This window comes from Dermacentor silvarum, chromosome 3 (genome assembly GCF_013339745.2).
Source record: "Dermacentor silvarum isolate Dsil-2018 chromosome 3, BIME_Dsil_1.4, whole genome shotgun sequence".
NCBI classification, from domain to species: Eukaryota; Metazoa; Arthropoda; class Arachnida; order Ixodida; family Ixodidae; genus Dermacentor; species Dermacentor silvarum.
Genome location: NC_051156.1, coordinates 149,702,447 through 149,728,865, shown reverse-complemented (window position 1 = coordinate 149,728,865; position 26,419 = coordinate 149,702,447). Strand labels below are relative to the sequence as shown.

At 47.0% G+C, this 26,419-nt stretch overlaps 1 protein-coding gene across 2 annotated transcripts in view; it reads right to left on the bottom strand.

The window, feature by feature from the left end:
* The window catches only part of LOC119445902 (optomotor-blind protein), a 103,802-nt gene extending 78,525 nt beyond the window's left edge, over nt 1-25,277 (bottom strand). For both annotated transcript variants that reach the window (XM_037710199.2, XM_037710200.2), the window contains exon 1: nt 22,692-25,277. In XM_037710199.2, the coding sequence (XP_037566127.1) occupies nt 22,692-23,098 (407 nt within the window). In that variant the 5' untranslated portion in view covers nt 23,099-25,277. The remainder of the gene's footprint in view (nt 1-22,691) is intronic.
* Between the last annotated feature and the right edge of the window lie 1,142 nt (nt 25,278-26,419).

Below are 26,419 nucleotides of genomic sequence, written 5' to 3'. Positions count from 1 at the left end.
AAGTCCACATGCTCCTATGCGTACACGTGAATGCGCGCACGTTTATCAGTGTGCCCCACACGTGTGTAAAACGGCGTGAGCAAGCCGGAAGTTTCTCATCCCGCTGACGGAAGCTGGTGCACCACGTAAGCTCTGCTCGAGCAAGAATTCCCCAACTCAGACTTTATTAGGCACGCATTGTGGACACAGAAAGCGCCAAGACGTTAGGCATAGTAATCGACGAAAGTCGAGCATGTGTACTCCCAAATGTGACGGACACACACACACATATACGCAGAGAGAGTGCCCGCACTTCGAAAGCGAGCACGTGTCCCTGCCGGCCGAAAGAGAGGAGAGCGCTTCGTGGGGCGTGATCGCCAGCGAAGCGGGCCACTTGGTCGTCGAGCAGAGGGCTATAATGAAGACGTGTCAAACGCCGCAGGCCCATATAGAGCCTTTCAACGTCCCGTGGCACTCTCTCGTTTTCTGGCCCGTGCGCGCTCTAAGAGGGCCTTCGCTTTCCCGCAGAGCTATAGGTGATCCGTGCCTCCCCTGCACGCATGCGGGCGGCTCGCTATGGCTCGCTATGTGGCTCGGTGTGGATGCAGTTGGGGTGGGGTGGGGGGCGAAAGAGAAGTCGTGCGCGTCGCTGACACCCGGCTGTCATTACGGGATTGCGGTGCCCGTCAATGGGACGGCATAGACCCTGGCTCCTGCTGCCGCTGCTGCTGCTACTCCGCGAACCGGCGGTGGGGGCGCCACCAACGCAGTATCAGGAGCAGCCCTGCAGTGTGTATATATATGCCTGCGCGTGGGCACTCTTCTCAATCGGCTTTCAACGCTTTTGCTCGACGCACTTGTATAGTACCAGCTTCGCTCGTGCGCTTTTTTTCTCGTGCACGCTTGTTGGTCGGTCGTTTCGTTCACCCTCTCACCCCCGTAACCCTCACTACTATACGCACGCACACACACACACGTTGCGCCATAATCTGGGGGCGAGCAAGCTGGCCCGCTCTGAGCGCGTCTTTTACGGCTAGCCAGCAGCTCTCGTAAGCGCGCTTCTGAGCGGAGGTACACATACCTATGGTGCGCTGACCAGCCGTCTCTAATAAATATAAAAGCAGACGTAAAGAAGAAAGGGTACCGACGCACGCTGTACGAGTAGGGTTAAATACAGAAGCAATCTGGCAGGCGCAGTGTCTGTATATGCAGCAAGTATGCATACACCCGGAAAGTTCGCTGTTTGCGAGTTTCGCCCCATTCTCTGGCGCCACTTCAACTATCAGTCCAGAAGTCTACCTATTTCTATGCATCTAGCGCACTGCCTCCACAAAAGAGCGCCTGCAGAGGCATGCGGGAGAGGAGATTCACTTGCGTGCTGGCCGCTCGGGGAAGGGCACCGCGAGAGCATCGATAAAGAATTTCATTACCTGTAATGTCGGGGGAGAGGTGGGTGGGTGGTGGCTCATCTGTAGACAATCGCTCAACGATCGACTGCGTGTGGTCTCAGCCTGTTTACAGTCTCCCGGTTAAATGTTACACGCGTGTATCTACAATTAAGTACCCTGGTGAGTGAAGCATCTGCTTACGTTTTGAACTTAAGCTTACTATTGTGCACAGTGTTTCCTGGCTGTTCCTATGTATCGACTGCATTCTGCGACGCTCCTGAACGTGGCACGGCACCTTACACACGTTCTGTTTTATTGGCCGTCAAGGTTGCTTATTTAGGCGTAGAATGTTTCACACTCTGCAGAGATCGACTATATAACACTGCCTTATTTATATATACTGTCGAAGGCACATGCAGACAGTTTATGCGGCTACAATTTGTCCGGTGGGAGATGCATTGCGATGAGAGATAAATTACAATGGAAATGTCATCCAAGTCCACGTAAGGAGTGTACACAATTTTATGAACAAAAAGCGAATTATTAATCACATACTACGGTCAGCAGTAAGGATGGTATGCAATGACATGCAAACACACACACACACACACACACACACACACACACACACACACACACACACACACACACACACACACACACACACACACACACACACACACACACACACACACACACACACACACACACACACACACACACACACACACACACACACACACACACACACACACACACACACACACAATTTCTCTCTGACTCATGCCATCTGCATGCTGACCCAAAGTGAGCTACGCCTTCCGTCATTTCTGGCTCTTTCCCTATATAATTATCTACAGCATATTGTTCGATTAAAAGCATATACAAACAATAGGGAGACAGAAAATAGCTCCACATCACTTCTCTTTTAGTCCATATATCACCTAGGCTGCGCCTGACTGCTGCCTCTCTCTCTCTCTCTCTCTCTCTCTATATATATATATATATATATATATATATATATATATATATATATATATATATATATGATGCTAGCGGTGTACACGCAGTGTTTGGCATTTACGATGCCCAGCACTCGGCCGAGATATTCAGCCGCAAATGACACTGTAAATTGAGTCCTCCGACTGCGGCTATTACGGCGTCTCTGAGACAATTAACGAGACCGGGTTTGATATACGGACCAGCTGGCCACCTTCATAACCGCGCGGCATCATGCGCACGGTGCCAGTCTATGATAGCATATCCCTTGTGCTTTTAGACGCAACACCAACAGCGGCAAAAATACAGTTGGCTGCATTGAGCAAGCGACGCTCGGGATGGGCGATTGATTGACCAGCGTGAAACTGCTTTCACAAATGGTTGTTATACATATAATGGTTGGCAGTCCGCCTCTAGAATATGTGCAAGAATACGTTTATCTAGAACAATCTGCTACGTACGCGGGAGCCGGATCATGAGAAGGAAGTCTACAGAAGAATAAACAAGGGGTTGGAGCGCATACGGCCGGCATTACCAAATCCTGACTGGGAGCTTACCACTGTCGTTCAAAAGAAAAATGTACAATCGTTGCATTCTTACAGTGCTAACATATATGGCGCACACGCTTGGAGGACAACAAAGAAGCTTGAGAAGCGGTTTTCGTGGCTTCTGTGCAAGGCATGCGTGTACCGTGTACGTATAGGACACACAACCGCTATGTGTACTAGCATAAACACTGTTCTGCGCTAGTGGTGTCTAAATTGTGCATACATTGTGCTTTCCACTGCGTCACCACTACTTTGTGCAGATTGGCATGGCTAGAGGAGTTTGACACGTCAGACAGAGTGAGTGAGTGAATGTAAAGGCGGCACTTGTGCCTATTTGCATAAAGGCGAAAGAAGACGTAAGACCTACATTTCTCCTAAAATAAACGCTCTCTCTCCTACTCACTATTACGTTACACGCAGCGTGCCCCATGAACAGCAATAGAAGCAGCTCGACTTCGTAACACTTTTCGCAGTGCCTATCAGGTGCTCAGTGCGAATCACGCTGCTCATTTTTTGTTTCTCTCTCTCTCTCTCTCTCTCTATTTATATATATAAAAGCCCACTAACATTGAGCTCGACTGCGTTCGCTTATAAGCACCGATCGGTATACGGCGAGTATAGCCGATGGACCCACCGAAATGAAAAATGACATGAAGAACATCCCGCCCGTCACCGCAGCACCAGGGAGAGAACAGAAAGCAGGTATAACCGCACTGCACCAACCTACAGGACGAGAGCGCATTGCGCGGCAAGAAAAAAAAAAAAAAAAAAGCTGGACGAGCGAACGAGAAGTGACGGGCCTTTCACATTGTGAGCGGCGCGTGGCCCGTCGTGTCGCGTCGTGCGTGTGCATGGTGTGTGCGGGCGGGCGGGCGCGCGCGCTGTGTCAGCCGCAAGTGAAAATAAATATAATAACGCGGCCAGAGAAAGGAAATAGGTGCGATAACAGATAAACCAGGCGCTCAACAAAACACGCCGCGCCGCTGTACACCGAGTCTGCGGCGCCCGCGGTAAAATGAAAAACGAGCAGCTCGTGGAGAACCTCGCGCCGCGGAAACGCACAAACAACTACGTATATGCGGCCTCTGGTATATAGCTTCTGCTTAGCCATGGCACACAGCAGAGTTCAGCTTTGGTGTGTGTGTGTGTGCGTGTGTGTGTATGTGAGCAAGCGACGGTCGAACGGCGCGCAGCCTGTGAGCTGCGCGCGACGCGCAAGCTGTCACATTTGGCGTCGTCGAGCGTTATCGCGACGCCGCTACGCGACAGCCATGCGCTATACGCAGACGCGCAACGCGGACGCCCAGGTGTGTGTGTGTGTTTGCGCCGACCTCGTACATCTTTCGCATAACAGAGTTTGATCCTGCCGTCCAATTTGTTTTTCTATACGCTTGTTTCGATTGTTTTCGCGCTTCCAACCATTTTGTTTTTTAATTTTTATTCTCACTTTTGACCGCGTGCATACATTTGACTATATAGAGAGACCTGCAGGGGATGCGAGAAACGCTTGAATCTGCTCCACGTCCGCACATTCGTTATTTGTCTGTACTGCGCTGTATATAGATGTGGCGTCGCGGAACAGTGGAATTGATGTCTCAGCGCTGCTATGTATACCATAGTTTCGAAGGAGCTGCAGCTCCTTCGAAACTATGGTTTCTTTTGCCCTACGTGACGTTATATCTACACAGATCGAGTGCTCCAGAAACAGTTGCAGACGACTGAACTCATTATGAAAACAGATTCACTCGCGTATTATGCTTTCGATAAACATCCTGTGGACTGCTTCGTCTATACAGTGTTAACTTCCGCGTAACAGAAGTATATCGCAAAGCTATACGTTTCACTGCGATGCTAACACGAAATTGTGCACCGACAGGTTATTTTTAAATTAAAACTTTTGCAAAGAATCGAAAGAGGCTCTGAACGAACAATCCTAGCTTTGATTTGGCATTAACGACATGGGCTGCAGTCTTGAGCTGATGGCATGTGCCCACGGCGCTGCATGCATCTTCTCCATGCACTGCACCATGATCAAGTAATTCGAATATTCGTCTAGCTGTCTGACAGCATCTTTTTCTCTCTCTCCCTCTCATGTCCAATGTTATACTACACTGTGCTTTATTATAAAATAAGTCTCCGTAAGAATTACGCAGAATTAGCGGTGAAGGAGGGTGTAGCGGAACCATGACGCGCAAAACGGAGGAGGGTATGGCGAAAGCGTGAGAAGAAAGGCGTAGTGCCGCGCAAGACGGGCTCTGACGAGATGACACCATGGAGAGTAGTGCGCCGTCGTCTGTTCACTGATGGCATGCGGCCTGCGCGTCCACCGATAAAAATAATAATTAAATGATGGGGTTTTACGTGCCAAAACCACCATCTGATTATGAGGCATGCCGTAGTGGGGGACTCCGGATTAATTTGGACCTGCTGGGGTTCTTTAACGTGCACATAAATCTAAGTACACGGGTGTTTTCTGCATTTCGCCCTCATCGAAATAAGGCCGCTGTGGCCGGGATTTGTTCCAACGACCTCGTTCTTAGCAGCCCAACACCATAACTACTAAGCAACCACGGCAGGTTCGCCCACCGATACCATATATGGAAACAAAGCACTGCACGAGCGGAGGTCGGTCTGTGGCGGCTGCTGTGAATCGCGACCACGCACTTGCCTCTCGCGATCTCCCGATAAGCGAGGCAGTCGCGCCACACTTTGCTGCGTTTGCAACGTGCCGCACGGGACAGATTGTCCGCGCCAGCCAATATATCGCGAAATGAAAACACGTATTGAGCTGCGCTCAGATTTTGAATTAGAAAAAATCGCAATCATCATTGACTTTTTTTATTTTGACTTTTGGAAGCCGAACTCAAATTTCTTCATGTTTCACTGCATAAACAACATACGTTCATATGACTAACATTCGTCCCTGTCCTTCTTTGTCACTCTATCATACACACACACACACACACACACACACACACACACACACACACACACACACACACACACACACACACACACACACACACACACACACACACACACCACACACACGCGCGCGCGCGCGCGCAATGCGACAAACTCCTGTTATCATTCTCAGGTTTAGAGGAAGTTAAACTTTTGCGAATGTTAAGCATTTTGGCAATAACTTTCGTCGGCCCTAGAGTAGCATGCCTGCGCCTGTGCGACCCCAGAGTATAGCATGCATGTCGACCCCTGTATAGAAGCATGCCTGTGCGTCTCTATATATGGGCACTTCGAGCCTTCGTGGCACTTCGCGCATAGCGGTTGAAATTCCTCAGTCGCGAAAGTAATTACCACCTCGGGCGCGTTATCTCGGTCCAGTAATTGCGTGCGATAACGACAGAAACAGCCACTACGTAAATATCTGCGGAGCCGCTTTTAAGCCTACCATCGTGAATGAGCCATTTCATGTTTTTGTTGCGTTTTTATTTTATTTTTCTCTGCACACCGTAGTGATTTATGCATTGTGCTTTACGAAAGTGCCGCATAGTATATAGCAGTCGTCCGCGGTGCTAGGCAACAAGACGAAAGCCACAACACGACATCATAAGCCGAACAAACCTTAGAAGAAGGAAAGGATCCAGGGCGGCCTCAGAGGGGGGGATCAGAACATACAGTGATTTAAAGAGGAAAGGGGAGGTGGCGCTTACTGCACGTTCAATTTCATCAGCGCCCAAGTGCCGGCGTCTATCGAAAGGAGATTGATTGAGTGCGCGTCTATACGTTAAAACCTATATACCGCGGACTAAACTCGTGCACCGTCCGAGAAGCGCACCCGAGACTCAGAGGTCACGTCGTGGGCCGACTTTTGGAAGCGTGAGAGAGAGTAAAAGCAAAGGGAACGGCTTTAAGTGGACCTGCAGCGTGATGTCATGTTCCTTCCCATAGTTCCTTTCCCTGCTCCGTTGTATAGAGTGTGCTAGACTAATAGTTGTGACCACTCTACCGTGGTCCTCCCTCTCTGGCTTGCAGGCAGGGTTGCCAGACTTCTTGAACGAATGCTACCGCCGCGCCCTCTGAAGCTGGACTCACGCGCAAGCATATAGATGGGTACTATGTGTAGAATCGAATGATTTGGAATATATAGCTAATGCGGTACAACATACTTTTGCGTTTCGATAAATAGAGTTGAAGAAGCAAACACATAGAGGACAATGGAGAAACACAAAAGACTAAATTAATGTCGTCGAAGATAAGCGTTTGTCGATGTCATACATGCCTTATCTCAATGTACGTCTTGTATAATAAATAAGGTATTTGTGTTTTCTGTTTCCCGGCTTAAAAGAAAACGAGAATAAGGCCGAGGGACTATTTTTAGAAGCGGTGTAACACGCGCACTTCGCCTCCTTTGTAGCTTTCCCTTCGTTGACACAGAAAGTTGTCCGCAAGTATATACATGTATGCGGAGTGGTGTTGCATGCACTCGAGCTGCAATTGGCAGACTGGGCGAGCTTCAGAACGCTACAGCTTGAAAGGCGGGAGGAATGCATTGTATACGCCTCTATATATACGCTCCCATCCATCACATTCCACGGACGCGCAATAGACAGCACCTGCAGGTGATCCGCGACATGAATGTTCGTGCAGCTCAGGTGGACATCTCAATAGGCGCTACGGACAGGGCAGCGTAAAAGGATCTCGGCAGAGGTATATTGTGAGCGGGAATTGGAGCATTATCAACACACGTATGCGATCCCGTTATACACGTTCGGCCGAGACAGGTGCTTTTACTTCTTTCTGTGTTACGCAGCGTATATAGATGTGCTCGTAATACCTCTTTCGATTAACACGACAGGCTCTGCAGCTGTCAGAGTTGCACAAAATAGACCTGAAAGACCACATACGTCTGTGCATTTATTTATTGCGCAGAACACAAGTGCGCTCACTGGAACTATACATACATCGTTGGTGAAAAATACAGTGCTATATAGGCCGGAGCATCCAATAAAGCATACCCAGCTGCCCAGGAATTGGGTATATACATATCTCGAATGTAAGAGAATCAAGGAACCTGCTCAATATTACGCTCTATTTCATCAACTGTGCTTTAAATGTTAACCATAATTTGACATTGTATGTACAGGTTATATATGCGCTGATTTAATATTTCACGTCTACACAGAACACAGGTGGGCTCGTTGGCCCTGTATATGTTGCGGATCAACGCCGTGCTTAGTATACGCCGGTTAGCAGTGTCCTCTATCGTGCTAGATAGCGATCGACAGACCGACCGACGCGAAACCACGGTGGGCTAAGCAAAGCAAGCTTAGCGTTAGTAAAGGGCTAGGCACATCAAGAAAGCGCGAAAATCACACGTCACACAAACTCGGAGAGATGTAATGTGTTCAAGTATAAGTTATTCGAGTCCAAATACTTGCTGTCATGGAACGTCATCGATTCCCGGATGACAGGCGCCTCTTCGCGCCTGCTAGCAACGAAAAGCATCAGATCATTCCTCGCACTCAGTGTATACACATCCGCGGAATTGTAGTTGTTGTTGCCTCAAAACATGGCTCGTATATATAAACATCCGGGTGCACATCCAGACGCGTTCTTCTTTGTTCTTCACCTCTTGGGATTTAAGTATTCAGCACGTCTCTCAAGTGGGTTACCTAATTTGCATTTGAGAACAGAGCACATGACTATTGCCGTGAAACAATGTGTGTGTAATATTTACACGCGCACTTTGTTTATCCTTTCCGCCGACCATATTTCACTCGCTATAACCCACGGTTACAAAGTTATCGCTCGGCGCAGGACGCGCCTATACATCTATCACAACTTTCGTGAACGTTGTCGCCGATCCTATATAGCGAATTAACCTTGATTAATCAGAGTGTCACTCGTGTTTCTGCAAGGGCACATGTTCGCCCGATAAAGAGTTAGATTCGTGACTTACAGTTTTGGCACAGCCATCACCACAGCGTGACAACATGTTCTGTATCCTCAAGTTCGCGTGAACGCATACACGCGCTGTAAGTTGCGTATGCGGGCACCTCAAAGCGTGACGTCAAACAGCTATAGCATTCGCACGCCAACTGTCTGTGAAGCCTTACCATATACCTTATTTCGCGTTTCCTCCCTCCTGTGTCTCCAAAAGTCGGCCCAAAACGTGACCCTGCACTCGGCTGACTCGGCCCAGTGTGTTTGGGTCCCGGCAGGTTTCAATCGATCCGAAATTGTTCGTGAACTTGTACAGTCGCTCTCTGCACTTTTTTTTCTCCCAATCTGCTTGCCGAACTTCGATTGTATATGTATGTAAGTGGTTGTTTATTAAAATAAATAAAGTAAGAGGAATGGAAGGAAATTACAGCTGACCAAACTAACTGTCTAGCGCGGCCTGGTGATACCTGAACGGTATACGTATGTCGCCAATTCGATGAAACATGCGAGTGGCTCACTCGCGCGTTGCTATAGCAACCGTTGGCTTTTCGGAAGAGCCTGAGCTGAGCGCGGCGGTGACAGACACTGAAACCTACTGTGACATGATCACGTGTGGGGCCGACTTTTCAGGCCTCATTTTTATCCCGTGACACTCCTTTCTAGGTCATTCATTTATTCATGCAATCAGCGCCCCAGGAGTGGTAAGGGGGGGGGGGGGATGCAGGATATAGGTACATCCCTTATGGCAACGAACTTATAGCGCCACCAGTCACCACGCCGTTCTAAAGAAGATGCTTATAACATCTATCCGTTCACCAGAGGGTACTCAAATCAGCGACTTATTAAAGCCCCCGGATCTTCGAAAAGTAGCGAAAGGCTTTGATCTCGCCGCCGAGCTAGGCGATTGGACGATAACATCAGCGTGCCCTCTGGTGTGAGCCAGGAGCAGCTAGCACGCCCCACGCCACGCAAGTGTTCTTCGTGCTCAACCAATCAGCAAAATGTCCCTACGTAGGGTTCCGCAATCGCAAAGGTATAAATAGATAAACACGGGGCCAGCCGCCCTTTCTCCGGTTGCTGGGCTCTCCCTCGTGTTCACGCAAAGGGAAAGCTAGGAGTAGACAAAGCCCCTGGAAATCTAGGGGCTTTAGGAGCAAACGGCTCTGAAAGAGACGCCCATCTAACGAATGTTCCGCCTAATTTCGCACGATCACATAATGTAAAACGGCGCATCAGGCGCGCGTAATTTAAATCTCTTTCTCCTTCGTACCTCTTGGTACAAACCATGATGCACTGCCGGCAGTCGTCGCTACATTTAGAAGATCTCGGAGCGTTACGGCTTAGGCTCCGAAAAGGCCGCGGAAGCGTGCGTGAGGTATAGTAGAGAGTTTTGGTTTAGGGGACGCAAGTGGCTTGCATATACGCAATAACTAGGGGCCATGGTACTGCGCATGCGCAGTACCGCATGCGAAAGCCGCTTACGTCCCCTAATCTAAAGCTCTCTACTGACTGACAGCGCTCACACGCAATTACAACGATTTCACCACATCGAGAGTTCGCACTAGCTGTGGCGTTGCGTGCTATAACGCAAGTGCTGAACAGCATGATGCAACTTTATACGTCCTATAAATGCGGCTCTTGGTGCTGTATACAGACTTCTGTTTATGCAACCTTGAATGAGATCGCGTTCACATTCATCAAGAGAGTCGAGCATCGCACCATTTGTCACCCGCTTGTTATTTCAGCGTTATTTCGCATCCTCTCCGTTATACTTTTGTCGCACCGTGCATGCGCAGTATACCTATCCGATGACGAAGTAATGTTGCCTTAGCTGAGTTGACAGCTACCTGCACAACGAAAACGGATTGGACGCGCTGTTGGCATACGACACAATATTTCTGTCATTGCTTTTCTTCTTTTTGTTTTTTTCATGTCACATGCACGCGTAGCTCGAAACAGCCTTCAGTGATCTTGATGGAGAACGTTAGACGGCACTGCACTTCTGCACTGCGACACATTGATACGTGCTGCGATTAAACACAGCGGCATGAAAGAAAAAAAAAGAAGGGACAAAATAATGTCGTTGTGGTTTCGAAAGAACCTTTTGGAAAAAAAACAGAGCCATATATCGATGAATATATTTTATAGGGTATGAGCACCACAGACGGCTGTACTTGTTACCGACTATACACGGGGGAACTGCATTGGCTGAGCGCATGGAAGGCGAATGACAGTTCTAGAAGGACAGTTCGAAATGCCCGTGAGGAACGAAAGGAGAGCATTGTTACGTTTATACATAGGCAGAGACACACATTGCATAAATAAGAAAAAACGAAAAAAAAACATTAACTGGAAATTATTCTCTTCCACCGGAAGGATCTTAATTTAATAGACGATATTAATCGAAAGGTACAGGTAGGAGGGAAAGTACGGATAAATTGGCAAATAAGAAAGCATATTCAATGTTTTCGGTGCTCCCGTGGTGCTTAATGGGGTATGCGGTAAATCAAATATTAGTTTACTTAAATACGAGACAAGCATATATACAATCTAGGAAAAGGAGGCCCCGATGTTCATCGAGGACATGGAGACTAATAATGATACAGAGAATAACAGTAAGAACATAAAACTAATAACCAACAGAGCCCCACAAAACTCGCTTTTTATAAAAATGAGAAACAACCCTAATACTTGACTTGAGAAACCCTATAATCCTTAACGTGTCTGCTAGTGGCACTCGCACCTCGGCGTTGGTGTACCCTGGTGGGTTGTTTGGGCAACTTTGTGTTTTCCTTGTGTTAACTTTGTGTTATTAAAGTGAAGTGCGACACAAACACAGAGAATGCTGGTGAATTCTTGATGTAAACGATCTTAACTACACTACACTAGGCCCGGCGTCCTCGTCGTCTACTTCCATGGCGAACGGAACGGGCGGGAAACCGAACTCGGAGGAGCGTGCCAACGGAACTGGCGGGAAACCGCCACGCACATGGAGCCAAACCAGTAGCGATGCGGTGAGTATCTAAAGTGTACGATTGTGTGCTTTGGTGTGCGGCAACTGGACTTTCCTTAATTGTTTCTAATTATTCCTGACACTTAATCGGCTCTTTACTGTAGTAAGCCCGTCCTCTGCTGTCATATCTATCATCAACCATAAGTAGAACAATCGATATCTGTCTGTTTTTATTTTTCTATGATTTATTTTGCATTTCGTCCCACCTCTGTGACAAACCGGATGTCGGCCCCTAACCGGAAGTTGCTTCCCAAAAAAACAAAGAGTGTCACTCGGTGCTCGTGCCACTAACAACGTGAACGATAAGAAAAGAAATAAGGACGCCAACCATGACCCAGCAGGAAATCGCATTGTGATCTCAATCGTTTACACATGTTGCACTGTACTGATGGACAACGCACCTCTATATGCTATTGCTGCATGGTTTGTATACGGAAGCGTAGATAATGCGGAGCAACATGCAGTGCTGTAGAAATACAGAGCCGCATGCCGATGTCAAACGACACAGCAGCGGCAGTTCCCATACAGCGCATGTTATTAACTGCAACCTAATGAAATTCATTGGAGAAAGGACCTATATATTTCTCTCACAGCCTCATGTCAGTGAAACATGAAATCAAGTGAATTGAATTGAATTAAAAGTTCAATTCAACACGGTGACGCGAAGCGTTTCTTATCACGTAGGAAAGGTGCGCTCACGCTCGAATAATGAAATGACACGGATTACACTAGCTCAGAGCACAGTTTTGACTTAATTACTGCTTCTGTGGCGAATTTGGAGTAGCAGCGTATTCTTGAGGGTTGTATCATGCATGGCTACAAGTGTTGTGGACGCAGAGTATGGATATAAAAACAAAGTAGGGTGAACATTTGCAGCTGAATGAGTTGAACAGCGTCGAAGCAACGATATATAGGACTGTTCCTTTTAAAAATAATTCAGTCAATCTAGAACGTTATCGATTTTAAGCGCGACATGACAAAAAAATTACAGTGAAGTCCACATTTTTCTTTATTATTATTAATATTAGTATAGTAGTAGTGGTAATATTATTATTAATATTATTCACATTTGTGGCGTATAAACGTAAACATTGCCATGAGATTACACATTGAAACTAAAAGGCGGAAATAAATGTTGTTCTACGCATTGCGTTTATATATAGTCGTATAACGCAGACTTCAAAACTGACTTAACCGCTTCATTAAAGCTTCGCTTGACGTTCCAAGATGTGCGCTAGATCTGCATAATTATTGCAGTGAGATGTTTTTTGCTGCAGTAAGCCGTAAACACAGGGTGATATGATGCTCTCTGCACAAGCACTATCAGAAACCCTCAGCTGCAAATACACGCCCGCCCTCTCGTGGCCTATACTGCACACATTGTGGGAGTATCGGTGCAAGAAACTGGAGCATTAATAAAGCATTCATTTCTTATAAAGCACTCCAACGAAGGGATTTTGTGCGCATAGCCACACGATGACTTAGCACATTACAAAAAAAAATAATAATAAAAGTTGTCGCAGTTTCACCCGAAAGGCGAAGCATCAATTGCGATAGCAAACTAGTAGAGAGCTATACGGAGTAAGGATGGCATTTTTATCAGCTGTATAAACTTGGACATGCAACAGCACCAGCAACGCGCAGAACTGTTGTCGACGCCGTCGGCGTTTAGCCCGCGTTCGCACCGAACGCGCGCGGCGTTTTTATATAAATACGCATTTTGTACCGCAGCTAAACTTCGCCTCCCCTCCCTCCCTCCCGTCCCCCCACAACCTTTCGCGTGACGGAAAAAGTCGCGTTTGCTCTCTATATATGGAAAGAGACGCTTAATTCTGCAGCCCTTCAGGGAGCACGGCGCAGAACGCGCGGACGTTTGTCTCTATATGGAAAGAGACGCTTAATTCTGCAGCCCTTCAGGGAGCACGGCGCAGAACGCGCGTTTGCTCTCCGACGTGCGTTCGCTCCTCTCGCGCCCTTTCACTCGCACATACAGCGTCCGGAGCGCGGCGACGATTTCATCGCCGTTGACGTCATACGGAACCTCACGGCGACGGCGACGCCAACGGCAGAAATCCGCTTTGGAGTGTCCATATAATTGCTATCGCAATAATAATAAAAAAGAAAGAAACCACGAGTGTTCTGCAGATGTTCGTCTGTTAGTTTGGTAATTCAGCTCTGCATGCGTAAGGTTTCTTTACGTGACCAGGGGCGGTATTCTGTAAGAGTCTCCTAGTGGACTGTCCATTTCGGCGGCCGTTGATTCACTGCTGCTTGATGTGCAGGAAGGTGCCAGCCAGTCTCCTTCCTGCCCGTCAAGCAGCAGCGAATCAACGGCCGCCGAAATGGACAGTCCACTAGGTAGACTCTTACAGAATACCGCCCCAGTTATATATGAGATAGATACGTTCCGTACGAGCAAGAATCCCCGCCAACTAACACGTTGTCCGCTGTCATGCGCAAAAACTGGAAACATCGGTCCGTGTTAAATATGACACCACCGATAGCATTGCACAATGTCTCGCGGCGGAAACGGAGCCATTATATGCATGTCCCTCAGTTTCAGAGTCATGCTGCAACGCTTGTCAGAGCTGCCAGAGTTGATCTTGATGGGCGATAGCTGCAGCCACTATACAGTACTATATACCTATAGGGGAAATATATTCTTTCCTATAAAGATGCCGAAGATAAGCGAGATAACTATAGAGCGTTAAAGCATGTAGATATCATGTTCCTCATTTAAAATGCCACGTGCCTTTACTCTTCGCATCGTGCAACGTTGCATATGGCGACGGTACTCTCATCTGTCAGAGCATTTGGAACACACGGCAAGACCTCCGAGATCCGGCAGCGCGAGCTTGTGATCTCAGAGGACCTCCTTATCTCCGATTACGCTTGTGGAGGCCAAGCTGGACGCGCATTCAGATAGATAAGACTCGGACGGAATTGTATATAGTCACTTCCTTTGCAAGACTTCTTTGTTGATTCGTTATTTCTACAAGGTGTACGGATACACTTTGTCCGTTTGTGCACGTTGTGTTGGGTGGCGTGAAATCGGTTGCCCGCCCTTTATATTATACCGCTGTATACAAGGCAACGTTCACGCTGACCGCTGTCAAAGCCGCGCACAGCAGTTCGCTGGAATCGATTCGGATATACCGCTTTTGAGAAAAGGCGAGGCGACTCGGCAGGGTATCAACTGTCGCTTTTGGCGTACGCTGCCCGCAGCGATATTTCAAACTTGAGGCAAACCTCGAGTATGACGGATCCTTTCGTAAATTTGATCCGTCCTCTGACTATCGTATGACGAGAGGCTCCGCAACGCAGAAAAGCATGCCGCTACCGCATAAGGCTCGAGGCGGCCTCTACGGGCCACTTGCAAATCCCTTAACTTACGAACCAATCAGCTTTCAAATGTAGCGCATGCAGACTGGGTCCTGTGTGTCAACCAAGTAGCTTTAAAATGTAGTTCACAGACTGGTCGATGTGCTCTGTGTGTAACGTCACCGGGGACTTTCAACATGTTCTGTGCTACATGCTGTATATAGTTATTCGTCAAACAGACAATCTCCGAGAGCCTCACCACACATGCACTGTAGCTTAGAGTTGCGGGACATTCTCGACCCTCCGCAAAGCATCGGCTGCACCTTGTGCGCGATAAAGGTGCTGCTAGTATTCTTGATGTCTACAGACATTATATAATACGGCTTTGTGAGTAGCTTTAGCGTGTTCATGCGTGTTCGTGGACGTATGGTCATTTGCGCGTTTTATATGCGTCACAATTCTCGTCCAACACAACCAGTAGCATTCCAAATATATAGGCCATCAGACAGGCTGACATCGCAAACTTTTCATTAAGCATTCCTCTCTCTCGCTCTCTGTGTTCGCACAAGGTTGCCATCTCGCGCTTAATTGATTACTGCGGTATACCTGAACCTGTTCGTATATAGACGAAATTGACTTGACCGCTGACGCCTCAAGCCATGCTCTCGCACATAGTTTATAACCGTCACGCGTCAACCATTTGCTCGATCGCCATTTGCTAAACGCCTTGTATATAGACCATTCTCATACATGCCTTTTAAGATGAATAAAGCGTTGTAAAAAAGTGCTCAGCATGAGGGTCCGATATTCCCTAAGCAGCTCTTACGCCCGAACCCAGCGTTTACACAAGAACGGATGCCAACCAACCATGATGGTGCACAAATTATAAACAAATACCACTGGCCAATCACAAACAGTTCCTATGCACACACACACACACACACACACACACACACACACACACACACACACACACACACACACACACACACACACACACACACACACACACACACACATACATACATATATATATATATATATATATATATATATATATATATATATATATATACAACGTTAGCCGAGCTGTTCAATGAAAAAAAAAAAGATTAAAGAAGACACCGATGCAAGATACGATTTTAAGCCATATATATGGTGTTCTGTTGTCAAGCCTGTGTGCACGCATGCACGCGCATTATTTTCCTTTACGCGAGCACCGCAGGAGCGAAATGGGCAAACTTATAGTATTTGATTAACCACTTCACGGAAAACTTCGCATCACACATCGACTGCAACATGTGCGTCGGATATGCGTCATTGTTTTTTGTTTTTTTGTTTTTTTTTTAGCGGCACGGCTATAGGCGTACGCAGTTTTGCCTATAAACGCACAGTAGAGTATAATATACGACGCATTATTGATGAAAATATTGGGGACACAGTTGGCAGATGCATCAAGCGACTAATTAGCGAGAAGCTGACTTTACGCGGCAGGCAGATCGGGCAACAAAGTATGTCGTGTACAATATCCAATGTGGTTCATGCCTCCGAGGTCAACTATATACAATTCTCAATTCTCACATTCTTAATAAAAACGGAGCGCAGTAACGCTCTTTCTCCAAAACCCAGTGAACAAAATTTATTTTTATTTCGTTCGGTTTTGTATTGCGCTCAGATTATAGCTTGAGCGAGCGTGAGTAGATGAGTTGTTCAGGCACCTGCAATGTTTTGAAGAAAGTAAAGGGGGACATTCCAACATCACACAGCCTTGAAGCAGCAAGCCTGGACAAGCCAATTAAAGCTTATACGGCTGCGCGTATATACCCCGGCTTTCACGTGTCATGTATGACGGCAAAAGTATACAGGCTGCCAAACAGAGGCGTTTATTATCAAGCCGTTGCATGCTGGGAATCGTATACAGTCTAGACTCTTTCTGTACTTTTATCCTGATAACGGGTGCATGTCTCAAAAGAGTACGTATAATAACAGAAAGCTGAAAAATTAATTTGTCAGGTTTAACGTCCCGGAACTGTGTTATGAGAGACGCCTTTGCGTATACAGTAAGGGGCTCCGGATTTCTTGCGCATGACCATGCACCTGGGGTTCTTTAGCGCGCACCCAAACCACGGTGCACGAGTGTTTTTGCATACCGCGCCATCACTGTAAAATAATTTACACCCTTAAAAATGAATAAGGTGTAAGCCCGTGCATAACACACCCATACATCCCTTTTAGGGTGTAAATGCGTGGGTTATAGACACATTTACACCCTTTTTTCACTTTTAGGGGTGTAAATTATTTTGCAGCGCGCCATCGACGGTCGGGAAAGCGAACTCACAACCTCGGGTAAACGTATAGCAGCCTAACGCCGTATAAACATGAACCACCGCGGCGAGTTTAACTGAAAGCTCGCGTATGCATTTCGGAAGGACCACCTCCCACGCCTACATTATATACACTTCAAGTAATCCACTATACGATATTAGCGGCGTGTCTTACGAACTTGAATATATATATATATATATATATATATATATATATATATATATATAGAGAGAGAGAGAGAGAGAGAGAGAGAGAGGAACTGTGGGTTATACCTGCTGCGCAAATACTATTAGCTATAGCGAGAAACGGCAATGGACAATGTCAAGGAACGACATTTAAGTGACCGAGTGTATATATAATGGAGCTTTTTTCTAGCTCGCTGAAATGCACCCCTTCCTATATCTGCCTATAAGAAATAAAGAAGAGTTGTATATACCAAAACATAAGCATCAGTGCGGTGAAGTAAAGGGGGGAAAGACCATGTGGAATGCTATCGTGTATTCTGACTCTTTAAAGGAACTCGTCTTCTATATAGATGAACAAACGTGTAAGAGTCGACGCCACACTCGAATAGAACACGAATGAGTAAATATAGTGATAAAACGCGTTACTTACACGAAATAACATATAAAGTATACGTCAAAATACATTGAAATGTATGCCTTATATAGTCCAGTGCAGTGCCCGTTTTGTAAAAGAGCATTTTTGTTAGCTTATAAATAAAATGACGCGTATTGTGACATTAAATTGTACATTTGTTTTTATACTATCACCAGATGTTTTTCTGTCCCTTCCTTATTTTTGTTTTGTTTTTCTTTTTGCGTATTACTGTTTTCAGTACCGCATTCTTAGTTTGGCATTGCATTGTCACCCTCCCCGTTGTGATGTACACGTACGTATATATCTTGATGGTATGACAAATATGGTAAATTTTTAAGAGTCACTTCGAGGAAAATACGGGATACGACGCGGCATCATCGACGGGTTTGCAACTACATGCATGCATGCATAGCCTGGAAGCTACATGCAGCTTAGAAAACTTGCGCGCATCTCCGCGTGATTGTAGTTTGAAAAATCTTCGCTTTAATTACTGTATATATGTGAGATTTACTGTACATATGTTGGCAATAGTTCTCGCGCTATATATAGTTGGTTTCTAAGTATTGGGGTTACGCACACACGGCAGTTTGTTGTATATTCTCTGTCAGAAGAAAGAAATATGGAAAGAGATTCGAATACGTACGTTCTCACCGTTCTACATTATAACGATTATTTCATTCGGTTTCATTTAATTCTGAAAGTGCCCAAGAACATCTCTACGCCTTAGTATTGGCGCACTTGTGTTATACAAAGGACATAAAACAGAAAAAAAAAAACGGAGAACCTGAAAGAGCAGTGGTACAAAATACAAAAAAAAAAATCAATGAAATCAAAGACAGAATTAAGTCAGATAAAGAGTAAATACAAGAGCTGAAAATATCAAGATCATAACGCAAGATACTTTGTTTTGTTACAGGTCGTTCTAGATAGTAGTTAGAGGTCTGACTCTCAACCTCCACGCACGTTTGCGAGAACTACTTTATTGCCGGAATGATCTCGTATCACCTTATTATTATCATTCTCTATCATTTAACGAATGATTGCTTGAGGAGAAGGCGGTAACAACCTAGTTGCCAAACTTTCCAATTACATCCAAACGAATGAACCAAAAAAGTTAAAGACGTGTGTGTCCTTCCAACTGACAGAAAGACGAGATTCTATATTTATCTCGCTTTAAAAAAAAATGTAGTAAAAACAAAAGAAACAATATTATTTGCATTTTCATCTGCAGCTATTGCAGGATGCGCGCACGATCGACTAAAATCAATCAGCTGAAAACGGGTACGACAGTTTTAATGATTACTTATATTACGATCTCTCTCTCTCTCTCTTGTCTTTTTTTTTCTATAACCTGAATGAGATGTACATTTTGGTGCTTGGACGTATGTTGCAGCTGTCAGTATGTTGCATTTCGATCTCAAAAGCCTGCAGAATACTTCGTGTCCAAGCACAGCTGAACACAAGCAAAAACAGGAAGCGATGCATCATATCAGAAGAAATATGATGCGCATGGGACCGCATCTATACATATGTATATATTTCGCGCCCTCTAGACAACCATCTATATGCCGTCATATATGCAGCAAAGGCTACGCTGCCTGTAGCTTGCCAGTTTAGTTATGTGCAGCAGCTAATATAGTAAAGTGTTGACTTGTACTGGAATATATAAATATATAAATGTATAAAACTTATGCCGTGTGCAAAGTTTCAAATAGGTTCATGCGCGTTGTCTTTTGCACCCTTCAACAGTGGTGGTTCATTGATAGCCAAAGTGACGGACGAGTTAAATTAAGTGTTCCGAGCGATACACGCTGCGATAAACACAGTGAGCAGGGAATACGTTACACGTGGCACGCTCCCATAGAATGGGTGAAATTACGCAAGAAGCGGCCTTGAGGACGTCCTTATAGAAGCACGGGAGAATTCCGTCTCATTCCTGGAGCTGCTGACGTCATTGCGAACTGTCCTCCGAGTTGACACGTCTGACTGTATAGTTCGCGCAGATATACATGGATCACACAAAGATAAGATGTGCCGGAAATCGTCGTCACAACTTATCCCAAACAATCAGTGAAGCACCCGAGTATGAGCGAAAGAACTCACGACCATTTCGAAGGTTTGTCTGAATTCAGATTTTTAGGAAACATTATATAGTTGAAACTTGCAGGACTGGTAAACAAAACAGACCAGCCACGCGAGCTAGAGGCAATCTATAATCACCTTTTGTGAAATCAACAATCAACACTATATATACATACTCTGCTTCGTCTACAGTCTTCCTGCATGTGGTAAATGTTTCTTAATACGAACTCCCCATTAATGCATGCAACAAATCCTTAAATGCAAGTTTACTGCTCCACCTTGTCCGGACAGGCGTCAACTGAAAGCAGCTGTACAACGATTTCGCAGATGCGCACATAACTACACGAAAACGAAAGAAATATCGATAAGATGCTATAGTGCATCGCCATTCGATAATGTGTGCTTCGCCCACACAGCGACAGTATATATAGCGATAAACACGGAGCGTTTACTGTGAAAACGAAAACCGTTCTCCCATACATGCATGTAAATGACGATTTCTAGGCAGGTTCGCAATTCCTAACATGTGTCTGCATGGTCCAATAAACATAAAGTTACAAAAACGTTGCTGATTGCCGAACGATTTACGGAAGTTACAATAGCCCATATACATAGAAAACACTCCAGCTAGCACAGGTTTTTCTCTGCAGTTATATAATGTTTGACAAGTGATTTTTGCTGCTAAGCATAACACGAAAGCTGCATACATAAGCTCGACGCATGGGGCATGTTCCCTATATCTGAACACACCCAAAAAATGTGCCTATGACATTATAGGGGCCAAAATACTTCTCTTTCCTTAACCTAGTTTGAATTTGTAGAAGTTGATGGCGCTTGTTCCTCACCTCTTCCTGTCTCCTCAGGTGTTCCCCAAGGAAGTGTACTTGGCCCCTTATTTTTTTTTTTTATGTGAACGATATATTTTCTGCTATTGATCCCAGTGTTGCTATTAGTCTGTTTGCTGATGACTGCATGCTTTATAAACACTCATTTTCTGATCAAGCCTTACTTAATACTGCACTAAACGATGTCATGAACTGGTGCGACAAATGGGGAATTGTGCTTAATACAGAAAAAACGGTATCCATGCGAATAACAAGAAGGAAAAAAGCCACTAAAGTTTGACTATTCCCTTAATAACAGACCTACTTCTAATGTTATATGTTACAAGTACTTAGGTGTTATCATTAATTCCCAGCTTAGTTGGACTGACCAGATTAATTATATCACGTCATCTGCAAAACGAAACCTAGGCATCTTGAGGCATAAACTTAAAGGAACACCAAGCAACGTTAAGAAATTGGCATACATATCTCTCATCAGGCTGAAACTCGAATATGCAGAAATAGTCTGGGATCCACATATCAAAAGAGACATTTCAGAATCTGCTCTAATGGTAGCTAAGCAAATTCAGCCCCTCCACATAAGGCGAAAAATTTCTCCAATTAAGCTTTCTTCATTCACTTCTTCATAGGAAATTTGGAATCTCTCCAGATCCTTACGTCACGCCCTCAGTTACACGGAAAACCCGCCACAAACATAATTTCACCTTAGTACTTTGCTCGGACAAACCAGTATAAATATTCACATTTCCCGCGAACAATCACGGAATGGAATTCATTACCAGAAGATGTGTTTCAAAATGAAAATTTTGTAAACGCCATTGCCAACATTGTATAATTGTGTCCTATTCATGTTTTCCATATTCTGCCTGTCTGCTGTTAGTGACCAACCCTGTATTTTATTGACTGCACTACTGTTTCTTGGTGTCCCGAATATTCTGTTTTATTTTTGCCCATCCTGCTTGGACCAATGAGGTCTGCAGTATCGTGTAAATAAATAAATAAAATAAAATGTCAAAAATGAACGATCGGAATTTTTCTGGGGTCATAAACACACTGCTGCCACAACACGTATACGAATCATCACACATCGATGTTCCGCACTGATCGACACTATACGCGTGTATAGAGTATATAGCGAGTGTTACCGAGAAAGTATGCAAGTTAGAATATTCCATTCTATCGTGAGCACACGAATATACGTGGGCGCGTCGCGTTAACTGTAAGCACATTACATTCAGAGGGCAGTTATCGCTCGGGTAAGAGTGAGTATTGTGAAGCAATTTCTTATGTATTTGTATAGTTGTGTCGTGTCAAATATAGGGGCAATGCAAATGCATATTTTCCCTTGCATGCTTAAGCATCGCTCTAACATTGTCGTGATTCATAAGGCGCGTGTACCAGCCGCAATCTAAATTTATTATTTTCAGCTACACCTATGCAGATCGAGAATTATTGGCTACAGCTGCTCGACTCGTGAGACACTTCGGTAGAACTCTTCTAAGCCCCAACCTAATTGCCCGAATGAGCTCAAACCTTCGAAGGCAATCAATCCGTCGGCATAAACTGTCAACGCATGCTCGCACAGCAACAAAATTGCGAGACACACACTCCGCGTTGAAAGCGTCATACATATAAAGCGAAAAGAGTAAGCAACGCGGTACATATAAGGGGGGCGTCGTCATCTCACCGGCCAGACTTGGTGATGACCATCTCGGTGCCGAACGTGTGAAACCTCTCCCACAGGTCCTTCGCCTCGAGCGTCACCTTAGGGTCGTCCTGCACACCGTCGTCTTCGGGCTCCAACCCCGGGGGCGGTCTCAACAGTGGTCCGCCGCGGTGGGCCGCGGCCGCGGCGAGCAACTCCTCGGCCGACAGCGGCGGGGGTCCCGGTCCCGGGTGCAACTTGGGGAACAGCGCGGCCGCAGCGGCGGGAAATCCGGCGGCCGCCGCTGCGAAGTACGGCGCGGCCTGGGCACTGGCGGCGCCGCTGAGCAGGGAGTGAACCGAGAAGTCCGGCGGCGTCGGTCGCAGGAACGGCTGGAACGCCATCGCGGCGGCTGCGGCAGCGGCGGCTTCGGCCGGCGACGAGCGCATTTCCAGCGGCGGCAGCGTCGTCGGCGCAGGAGGCAGCGAGGGGCAGCCCGCCGCTCTGTCACCGTGCTCAGCCGCCACGGCTCTGTGGGGGCGCCGGCAGGCGCGACACGGTCGCGACACGCACGCACACACACTCGCACACGGGCGCGTGAGAGAGCGATGCCGACGCTCGACGCGCGGATGCTCCTGCTGTGGTGGCCGGAGGCGTGCCTAGGCCGCGCGAAAATGACGGGCCCCCCTTGCGCACGCACGCACGCACACCGCCGAGCGCCGCCGGGGGCCCTTCACGCGCGCGGTCGGGTGGGGGGGGGGGGGGGGGGCCGAAGCGCGATGCGAGAGTGACGGGGAGGTGGGGGGGTGCCGGTGGTGATTAGCTATTCTCGCGTCGGGGGCGCCGCCGGCGCCGCCATAGCGGCGCCGGGGCCGTGACGTGGACCTCGAAGACGCCGCCATTCGCCGGCCCCGGAGAACGGACCGGCCCGGATAATGAGAGGGGCGTCGAATCCGCCACCTCCGACGCCGCCGCCGCCGCGGCAGCCACCCCCCCTCACCACGCCACCTCGCCTCTCTCGCGCCCGCGCCACTCGAGAGCTAGGCGGCAACGCCAGCTGTTCTGAGAGCGGTTCTCTCTCTCTTTTTTTTCTCCCTCTTCTCACTACCATTCTTTATTATTTTATTTCTGTCAATCTTCAAACCTTCTACAACGCCGTTTAGTGAACAGAGAGCACGATAGAGAGACCGACGTTTGTCCTTGCCGACGGTATACACCTGGGCAAACATCGAGAAGAGTCTACTGTACGCTTTCTTTCTTTCCGGCCCGCCGAGCCAAGAGCCGATCGAAAACTGATGCGTTCGAAATTTTTTTCTCGAGCGGTCTAAAACGGAGCGTTTTCCAAAGGCAAAGCTGCCGCGGTCGACACGAAACTTGCCGCCGCTGTCACCCCCATCTCCCTCCCCCCCCTTCACCAGCCGTCATCCTTGAAAGAGGCGGGGCTTTGTGGTAGGCGGTGCCTGACAGTATACGTCACGCGTGACGTCGTGATCGGGGGGCGTCGGCAGCGCCGCCGCTCACCGCCGCCTTCAGTCGCGGCTCCGTTCTCTCGCCGGAAGCGTTGCATTCTTCTCTCGTCGTCGAAGCCGGCGATTATTCGTGCAGTGACCGCGCCTCGGCGTGCTTTTGGGTGTTCGCGCGTTCCCGCTTGTTCTCTTTCTCGGCCTCGCCGTTGTTTCGTCTCCACTCGCGTTCGCTGCGACTCTGCGCAACACCTCAGCCCCGCCGTCTACCTTTCTTCATCCACGTATCGTGAGTGGCGATTTTGCGTGACCCACTTTGAAACGCGCGCGCGCGCGCGCTCTCCGACGTTATCGTTTGATGGTGTTTCGTTCGCCGTCAAGCGGGCGGGCTCGGCGTTGGAAAAACGACGCGCTCGGCGGCAAACACGATTCGTAACGATGCCGCCCCCCCCCTCCCCCCCTCCGCCTCTCCTGTGCTGTCCGCTTTCTCGCTGTTCCGTTCGAGCTGCCTTCCCATTGTTTCAGTCAATCCGAAGACGAAGTTCTCCTTCGCCGCTCTCACGACACTGGCTGTGTGTCCATTGTTCCGCGGTGGGTGGCGGCGATACGGTGGCCCGATCTTGGTTCGCTTTCCTGCTACGCCTACTCGCGAAGCGCGCCAGCTTTATAGGAATATATCCACTGGTCGCCGGCGACGCGGGCACTCCACGAACCAGCTGTAGTATTTTGCTTGCGTGCCGAATGCCTTCTGTGCGTCCTTAGTGTATGCGCTTGGCGGCACGCCATCAACCAGCCGTATTTGTTTCGGGATGATAATGGCGTCTGAGAAGCCTGTCCGAGACGGGTCATTTTACGGGCTTCCCGGCTCACCGCCGTGACCGCGTAATTTTTTTTATGAAGTGGCCAAATAAAGGTATGCGATCACTCTTTCATGCCTGTCTGTCACTAATATATCGCTTCTCGGCCGCATGCAGTGGCCGCGATTCGATCGAGGTTGAACGCATTCGTCGAAAGAACATCGAAGGAAATATAAGTGCTACGCTATAGAAAAACATCAAGTGATCGTAATTGAATCGGGAAGTCTCCATTAAGGCGTATACAATGAAGTGCAACCTTGGGATGCGAAATGGTACAAATAGAGTGCCGCTTATACCCATTGTCCTAACAGATGACATCAATGAGCGATATACCGATGGTTAAATAAGTTTCCTATTGTTGGGCTGTTTTCGGGGGGGGGGGGGGGGGAGGCAAATCTTTATTCGAAATGCATTTAGCGGAAAACTACGTCTTAGCGGATTCGATAAAAGCGGTGCAGATTGCGCAGTATTTTCGCAGCCATCTTTTTCCAGGTTCAACATTTGCTTACATTAATTATGGTCATTAGAATGTAATCTTTACGGTCAACTGTTAACTAGCCCCGCGCGGACACAATTGAGAGTCGTTACATCACTGCTTGCTGGTGCAAAAACTGTGATGTCGCTTCACCACGTATACCACCTCAAGCCACAACCAACGGTGAGATAGAAACATATGTGCACGTGGTAATTTAGAAGTGTAACACCCTGTGAAGACGCTCGCTTAGAGGAAGCGTACACAAGTTATGTCCATATATATATATATATATATATAGCAAGCTTCATGTTCACTAAAATCACTTTCTTTTATTTCTTAAAGCAAGAAGGTTCGAGAACCTCAGCCCGCCATGCATATATACCCTGCATGCTTGGCATTGCACGGGCTCCAAACCGAATTTCTATCGACGAACCAGCCCCATGGCAGATGCTAGAAGGGTCAAGTTGTCAAATGCTCTTTCACCGCGTTTCGGGAACGGAGGAGTGTTGTTACACGCTAACATGTAATCGCCTTATATGTCTGCTGCGGGAAAAAGAGTAGTTGTTACCATTGTAAAGCGTAATTGTAAGGTGCAATAGTAAGTGTAATTGTAAAATGACTAACTCTATATTTCTCTCGTTTTCATTTAACTGATAAAAATGAGAAAAGGGAAACGTAGTAAATACGAAAAATCAGGAAAGAACCGAGCGAAACTACATCAAACCTAAAGCAACATGCAAAATACATAGTTTTGCTTAGAATTACGTAACGGGTGTGAATGAACTTGGCTGATTGTAAAGTTTAATTAGCGCTCCCAGAGACGACAATTTAAAAGCTGCAATCGGCGCCTTGCGCCAACTTCCGAAGTTGGCGTGCTTAGAGGTTTGGCGAGTCGGTTAACCTCGGCGATTTCGACCCTATCTCAACGACTATACATGATGCGGTGTATTTGAGACCCTGATCCTCACGCACACA